The sequence below is a fragment of the Pistacia vera genome, unplaced genomic scaffold (assembly GCF_008641045.1).
Source record: "Pistacia vera cultivar Batoury unplaced genomic scaffold, PisVer_v2 Contig293, whole genome shotgun sequence".
Classification (NCBI taxonomy): domain Eukaryota; kingdom Viridiplantae; phylum Streptophyta; class Magnoliopsida; order Sapindales; family Anacardiaceae; genus Pistacia; species Pistacia vera.
The window spans coordinates 568,642-576,873 of NW_022196105.1; the positions used below are offsets into that span (position 1 = coordinate 568,642).

The 8,232-nt window shown below is 34.5% G+C and overlaps 1 protein-coding gene across 6 annotated transcripts; it reads left to right on the forward strand.

Annotated features, from left to right (window-relative positions):
* Positions 1-404: 404 nt before the first annotated feature.
* On the forward strand, positions 405-7,995 carry LOC116135012 (cyclin-T1-4-like). 6 transcript variants are annotated; one of them, XR_004128830.1, is made up of 8 exons: positions 408-660; positions 1,626-2,169; positions 2,317-2,398; positions 2,575-2,709; positions 3,016-3,191; positions 6,897-7,036; positions 7,302-7,447; positions 7,881-7,995. XR_004128830.1 is itself a non-coding variant. In XM_031420707.1 (7 exons), the coding sequence occupies exons 2-7, from the start codon at positions 1,637-1,639 to the stop codon at positions 7,910-7,912; spliced, it is 1,104 nt and encodes a 367-aa protein (XP_031276567.1). In that variant the 5' UTR covers positions 409-660; positions 1,626-1,636; the 3' UTR covers positions 7,913-7,995. The 6 variants fall into 6 exon arrangements, 3 of the variants coding, with proteins under 3 accessions (XP_031276568.1, XP_031276569.1, XP_031276567.1); XR_004128831.1 differs by having other exon boundaries at positions 1,632-2,169; XR_004128832.1 differs by lacking the exon at positions 2,575-2,709 and having other exon boundaries at positions 406-660.
* Positions 7,996-8,232: the final 237 nt, after the last annotated feature.

The following is an 8,232-nucleotide window of genomic DNA, read 5'->3' on the forward strand; positions in this document are numbered from 1 at the left end:
AGTATTGAAATTTCAAAAATATCCCCCATATTTCATGAATTTGATTATTATTTTTTTGTATATTAAAGTCTTTTTTGGTATAATTTAAGACTTCAAAGCAATTTCCCATCGCCATTCTATGTAAGATAAAAATCCAGTCAAATGAGCATTGTCCACAACATCCTCTAGGCCTATTTCAGTTCCAGTTTTTGGGCCCTGTAACAAGAGGCGCAGGCCTCAACAGATTGCGTTTATGATCCAGCCCTATAAAATAATGGGCCACCACTATTTGGGCCTCGTGGATAGGAGTTAGCCCAAAACAAAGCCCAGTACAGAGCTAATTTGACATCTGTTACACGAACCGAAGAAAGTTTCGAAAACGCGGATTGTTTTAGCTAAAGCTTACCTGACAAGACTAGACCTTTTCCTTATCTTACCTTACCTTGCCTTGCCTTACCAAACCAAACCAAACACTTGCTGCCCAAAAAGAAAGAAAAAGAAGGAAAAGAACACCACCGCACCACCGAATATTTAGATAATCTTCACAATAATTAAAGTCGCCTTTGTTTAAACAGTATAATTCATCTGTTTCTTTTCATTTCTTTGACTCTTTGTATCCTTCTTTCTTCTATTTTGAATCTCGATCACGGAGCTTTCTACATCTCTTTCTCTGATAATCCGGTAAATATTCCTCGCTATTTGAATGTATTTTAATTTCTCTGAATTAATTGCTGAATTTCATCTTTTATTATTTTGTTGTTTTGTGTGGACTTTTTTTGTTTCTCTTGTTTAGTATTTCTTGTTTGTAGATCAGTTTATACAGATCCGATGTTGATCGTTCTTTTTTGAGCTTTTAATTTTTTTTTTTTTCTCCAAAGTTATTTGTGCTGGAATAGGTTTTATTTTGGGGAAATTTATTGATAATTGTAGCTGATCTGATTAGAGATACTTTTCATCGGAATCAATGGTTGATAATTGTTATTGAAGNGATCAGTTTATACAGATCCGATGTTGATCGTTCTTTTTTGAGCTTTTAATTTTTTTTTTTTCTCCAAAGTTATTTGTGCTGGAATAGGTTTTATTTTGGGGAAATTTATTGATAATTGTAGCTGATCTGATTAGAGATACTTTTCATCGGAATCAACGGTTGATAATTGTTATTGAAGTTGGTTATTCATGACTGATTTAAATTTTCATAAAGTTTTGGTTTATTTTTCTCCGTATCGAAAATTTAAAATTATTCAGTTTCTTTAACGTTATTGAGCTTCGTGTCGTATTCGAAACAGTTAATTTAAGGTTTTGGGATGCTGTTTAGACGCTGTCCGTTGGAAAACACAAACAAAGACTTTGTATTGTTCTTACAGCATAATTTAGTTTTAAAAATTTTATGGAAAAGTTTTTTTCTAAACCTTCGAACTAAAGGTGCTTTTTTTGGATTTTTCACAAGAGCAAAGATTATATCTGACTTATAATCAGACAGGCCCTAAGCTTTATCAAAATTTGAAGTAACTAGAAAATGTATTTGGTGCAATTGAGAGATTGTAATCTTACCCAGATATTTGAAGATAGGTAGCTGCCTTTGAATTTTTTTTTTTTTTAATAATTAATTATGCGTATGTTGTTGACAATTTCTTTTTCCAATTTTTGAACAGGGACAATGTCTTTTATGCGAAATTACCGTCCACAAGGAGATGGCTACCATGATGGCCGTTGGTCCTCTTTCAATAGAAATAACTTCATCAATAATAGTAACAGGAACAGAAGTTGCAATTACAATCATGTTAGAAATTATAATGATTTCCACGACTACTCCGGGAAATACAGGGAACATTTTAATTATGTCCAGCCCGACAATGCACCATCATACAAGAGGAGAAAATTTTCAGCTTCTTCCTGGGGAGATAACACAATGAACTATTTGCCACAGCCCAAGGGATATGAGAGTGGTGCACCATCAGCCTACAACAATTTGGTTCCACCTGCTTTGAGATCTAATACTGAGGTCTCTACGTCAACAAGTTGTAAACGTGACCGCTCAAAATTGGATGATGAAGAACCAGTGTTTATGTCGAGGGATGAAATTGAGAGACACTCGCCTTCAAGAAAAGATGGTATTGATGCAGTACGTGAAACGCATTTACGGTATTCATATTGCGCTTTCATTCAGAATCTTGGATTCCGACTTGAATTGTAAGCTCTCTATCTGCATGTCTTAATTTTGTGATTTGTTTTTATTTACTGTATGGGCTTTGTAACCTATCACTTGTGGTGATTATAATCCTCATCTTCTGTAGTTTTCTCCTGCCCTTTTATATTAACAATAATTCTATTCTACAGACCACAGACCACCATTGGCACTGCCATGGTTTTATGCCACCGGTTTTTTGTCCGTCGATCACATGCCTGCCACGATCGATTTGTAAGTTACCAATTCTTTCATCCAAAAGTTTCAGTTTATGTTCTGCTATTTCTTGGAGGCTTGTTTCCAAGAAGCTATAGTACTGTGTAAATGTGTCAGAAAAACTGGTTCTACTCATTTCGTGGCTTTAGTTTTCATGGATATATATATTTTTCAATGATTTGATTTTGAAACAGTTGATTGCTACTGCTGCTCTCTTTCTTGCTGCAAAGTCTGAGGAGACACCTCGTCCTCTAAACGATGTAGTGAGAGCCTCTTCGGAAATTTACCATAAGCAGGATATTACTCTCTTGTCCTATCTGCTTCCTGTTGTGAGTGGTTTCTGTCTCTGAACTCCCTCTGTTTTAACATGTAAATAGGGATATATAGGAACAAGTGTTAGGCAATTCATTCATGGATTGACTGCTTCATTAGAGTTTTCTGCTCATTTGTTTAACTTTTTTATTAAATTTATAAAGTTAATGCTGTCTGGTAATTATAGGTATCTATGCAGAATTGTTAAGAAACTTTCAGGGATTCTACTCAATTATGCATGCCAATATGCCTGTAGCATGATGTGAACTTAAGAAAGTAAGGTTTTTAGTGTACTGACATGAAATTAATTTTGTATCAAACAGGACTGGTTTGAGCAGTATCGAGAGCGGGTGACTGAGGCTGAGCAAATGATACTGACTACTCTAAATTTTGAACTAAACGTGCAACATCCATATGGTCCTCTGACATCCATTCTTAACAAATTAGGTCTTTCACAAACTGTTTTGGTGAATGTGGCATTAAACTTGGTCAGTGAAGGGTAGGTTCAAAACTTTCTATGTTTTCAATGATCTTGTAATTTATTGAATGCTTTTATCTGACAGGTACAATGCATTTGTAATGATCACTTCAAGTAGAATTACAGATGTGACTATCTAGTACATGTTGTTCACTTTGATTCTATACACTATGGTCTTTCAATTTTTTTTTTTTTTTTTTTTGTCACTTTTGTACTATGATTCTGATTTTGCTCTCTCCTCAGGTACCTGTTTGGTATGGATTATTTTGTAGTTGGCTGGAGTATTTCAACTAGAAACCTAATTTAGGAACAAGGAAGTGATCTTGCATCTTGATTGTGTATATCTTTTATATGTTGGGGCTAGTGGGTGTTTCAGATCTCAACCAGTTAGCCGACTGAGGTTTCGGGTAGTAAGGGCTTGGAGGATACACTTCCACTCTTTTTTGGTTCAAATTGTGTGCTAATTGTGTCAATCATTTTCTTCTTCAGAGCTGCAACTCTGCATAGTTATTCTGGCATGGGATATTGATTCTTTGGCATGGCATAATATTGCAGGGGCTACACAAGATTAGCATGCTCACGTGTTTGATACTGTTAGCTGGCGGATTGATATGCTGTTCATGGAAAGTTTTGTTTTTAAAGTTGAAGTTGACCTGCTGATGTATTGTTGATCACTTTAAGATGCATACCCTATAAACTTGGTCTGAGCTAGTAAAGAGAGCTGCAGAACCTCTGATGCCAGTCTGATTTTACTTTTAAATTCTTCTTTTTTTAAAGTTTCACTTTTATTAAAAAATGATCTCTATTTGGTACTTTTACAAACTCAAGTTTTTGAAATCTGGCAACTTCTCGCCATACTGTGTATTTTCAGTGATATAGACCAAAACCATTGACTTAAAGTGGACTAATATTTCATGTATGGTTTTCTTTTACCCCATGATTTTTTGAGGGTTTGCCAATTTTTTTAGTTTTTTTTTTAATTTAATCGGCAATCATACTCTGGTTTCATTTTTGTTAAACCTTTTTGGAGGAATCAGTGTTACACAATTTTCAAAATATGACTAGATTTTTTGAGAAGAAAATTCATGGTGTATATACATATATTTGATAGAAATAAAATTTCATGAACTTTTCTACCTGTTATCTATGTATTGGGCTATCACTCTTTTTTGGGTTTCTACTTTCTAGCCCAATAACATGCATGTATGATAGGTTAGCCCAAAATATTGTCTATTTTTTTGCTTAACTTGCTTTTTTTTCTTTTTTCTTTTTAACTTGTATGGCACATGAAAGGACAATGTTCTTATATAGCAGAGGGTGGAAAAGATAAAAAGATGAAGGATGAGGCATCCTTAATGAGAGAGAAAAAGAGAAAGAAAGAAAAGAGGGGAAAAGAAACCAGGCCTTGTGACTAAGAAAAATAATTAATTGAAAACCTTTTGTCCATTTTTCTGTTTGAATGTCCCGTAGAAATACTGTAGAAAGTTAAGGTTCCTACACCCATTACCCCTCCTCAAAATTGCATCAGACTTCTCTTTCATTTGTTTTTCATTTTTCCCCTCTCCATCCTAATATTTCTTATACGCAAAATAAACTTTTGTCTGAACATTTGTTCTTATTTTCTCTAGCAATTATGGTGTATGATGCAAAGGTGAAGTTATAGACGGTTGATCGATTTCAGCCAGTTATTGGCAGGTTGTCAATGCTCAGAATTTTTTATCTTTTTTGGGTGGGGTTTAATTATCCTTAGTTTTCTATCAGTTTTTGGGTGTCTCAGATGAAATCAGGATTTTGAAGGGCTTCAAGTATGTTGTGTATCCTTTATTTTTTGATGTAACATTGTATTCGTCTTTGTTTTTTTTTTACTTCATTGAATCACTTTTCTAATTTGTTGTCCTTGGACCAGCTAACTTGTTTTTGTGCATTCATATGTGGGTAGCTTTTTGTTTTTTCCAATATTTTACAAGGTATGGGTCACATTTCTTGATATCTTAATTGCATGTCAAACATCTAAATGAGTAAGATTGGTGATGATGTCAGTTCCGCTATGTCAATACGACAAGTAGGATAGAGGATAAAGTAAAAGTAAATTACTTCCTAAAATGACCACTAAAAATGTATTCTAGATTCTCCATGCTTACACTAACATGTGCATGAAGATACACACACTTGAATAGTTGCCTATAAGTTGATGAGCTATTTCTTTGAAGTTCAAAAGGAGTCATTACCTTCCATGCTAGAAATGATAGTGCTGGGGTGGTATAATTGCTTGCAGCTCATGCTTTTTCTAATTCACCCACGCAAAATTGTTAGCATTTTGATTGGTTATTCACTACTTTATTCTCGTATTTATCATCATCATTATGATCATCAGCTAATTATGGGTCACCATTGACAGAAGATCTTATGTAGCCAATCCTGAGAAAGGGACAGTGTTGGTATATAGAGCCGTATAGGAATCTGTATTTTTTGGGGGCTGACCAAACATGCCTGTGCTAATCACTTCCCTTAGCAGGATAAGCTAAGATTTGTGTCTGATTGATATTGTTTGGGTCGTTCTGAGGTCTGAGCTAATAATATATAGACCTTGAGGTCTTCGCAACATTAGTTGCACCACATTTGAGAACCAAAAGTTAAAAACAAATAAAGATGAAGTAGATGTTGTAGTTCAGAAATTAATGCCTTAAGCATTTGGCTCTGGTGGGTTTGGGCTATCATTTCTTCCTAGGTTCAGGCATGGGCTGGGAGTCTCCAGTCTGAGTTGTATATTGCTGAATTTGTCAGCAATCTGAATAGATAATACATCATATTGACCTGGTCCGTGTCCAGCCCTACTTTGCGACTGTTCTAGAGGTCATTGTCTTCTATGACAGTTGCATATTTACAAAAGGCTTCTCCTATAACGAGTGAACAATTGCCTAATCAACCCTGAGAATTGAAGCCATTTGTTACTCCTGAAAAAGTCATTTTGTATATCCAGATTAATTCCAGAAGAGTCAGATGAGACGGTGAATTTATGGGGCAATTTGCTAAGACATTGTTGTAAATTTGATACTGGTACTTCCTCCCGCAAGAATAATATTCTTCACCTTGCTTTCAAACAGAAACATTTTTCTTTGAACACACTTTACCTTGCTTAAAATATCCTTTTCAGTCCTGGTTACTGTATATTCTTGGAGTTCTCTATATGTAAATCCTTGTTCAATAATCAACTATCAACTACTATTTGGAGTTAAAAATGGTGTCAATTCGAAATCTCTAGTAGTTCTGATTTTTAAAATCTGATGGATCACCTCTCAGGCTCTTCTGTGCATGTATCATGGGTGGAGGTTGAATATATATTTTCTGGGGCCTAAGACGCAGAAAATAAGTTGAGTTTAAATTGTATATATTGTTGCCCCCAGATATCACTATTGTAATATTCTTGAAAGTTCCTACACTTGGGTAATATAATCTACCTACTATATTATGAAAATAAATATAAGAAAAGATATATGTTGTAATAGAAAATTTCTTTTAGTTTTATCTCATGTGATAGCCTTCAGTTGAGGATTTGTGTAATATGTATATGTATGCTCCAGGAGCATCAGAGCATGCATGTCAACAAGCCTGTCCAATTGATCAGAAGACACAAACACTTGCCTTGAGAAATTTAACTGTTTACAATTTTGTTGCTACTTCCTGTTTGATTTGTTATTTTATTGCATATGTTTCTGGAGTTAAAAGGCCCCTGCAGCAGAACTGGGTCTGGGAGTTGATGTGTTCTGTAGATGAATATTACATGTTTGCTATAGTTTTCGTACTCTATCAGCAATCCTGCAGAGGTTCTTGGAATATATTCTACCTGGATTGGTGCTTTTTAGTTGGTAAGAAGAAAATGACTTTACTTGGAGCCAGTGCTTGATTTTCTTGTTCTATAGCTTTTAGATTTAATGTTGTAGTTTTATCTCATGGACCCTTGTAGCGATGTGGTTTCTGTCAATGTGACAATATATGTTATGTTGTAGAGGATGTTGCCTGTTCATGGTAGTGTTGCCCCAGATGGTTTGACATTTTCTCCGCCTGTGTTCTGACAATAGTAATTTTGCTAATTTTATAAGTCTTATTAAAGTTTACTGTTTTGTTTTGTAGGCTGCGGAGCTCATTATGGCTTCAGTTTAAACCCCATCATATTGCTGCTGGTGCTGCCTACCTTGCTGCTAAGTTTCTAAATTTGGATCTTGCTGCTCATCAGAATATCTGGCAGGAGTTCCAGACCACACCGGCAATTCTTCAAGGTATTGTTTTCAGTATTTTTATAATATTTTAATGTTGTATTTGTATGGATACTAACCACTGATAATAACGCGAAATGAGCTTTACAATCATCCGAAGTTTGGATTTCTATAAACATGAGAAGTGGTAGTTAAGAAGCTTCGAGACATTTTCTTCTTTTAATTAAAAACTATGACGCACTTCCATATTTCATCTTTTTTGTAAAAACTTGTCTTCCGGGATTAAATTTTATACTTGTGTCTTGATAAAGTTGTTCAACAATAAATGCATGCACACGGGTTAACTGTCTACTCCCTCATTCTCAGTAAGAACGAGACATAAATTTGTTTAATTTCCACTTTCAAATTTTTGTGCAGAAAATTATTTATTTTCTTTTTAAGTTCTATTTCCCCACATTATGTCTAAATTGTTTGAACTTGTGAATGTTTGATGCAGATGTTTCACAGCAGTTGATGGAGCTCTTCTGATAGAATATTACTTTTTAGTCATAAGGATAAAGGTCAATGATACCCTTTTGCTATGTGGTATATATAATATATATATATATATATATATATATATGTGCATTCTTTTACCAAATCAGGATATGCTTATCAGTAGAATGTAGAATGAGAAGACTTGTGTCTTAAAAGGATTGGATATGTTCATATCGTCTTTCTGAACTGGCTGCAAAGATATTTTGTTACAGGTATCAACTTGTCGGAGCAATGACAAAATGAAATGATGATTAATTTGCCAAATTCTACTCTTTCAGTTTAAAATTGTCTGCATGGTTAGGTAAATATTT

Bases quoted from the DNA above. Each gene is read 5' to 3' on its own strand.
- LOC116135012 (XM_031420707.1), top strand. From the start codon at position 1,637: ATGTCTTTTATGCGAAATTACCGTCCACAAGGAGATGGCTACCATGAT. The intron at 2,170-2,316 runs GTAAGCTCTCTA...TCTATTCTACAG, and splicing joins CTTGGATTCCGACTTGAATT to ACCACAGACCACCATTGGCA. The intron at 2,399-2,574 runs GTAAGTTACCAA...ATTTTGAAACAG, and splicing joins ATGCCTGCCACGATCGATTT to TTGATTGCTACTGCTGCTCT.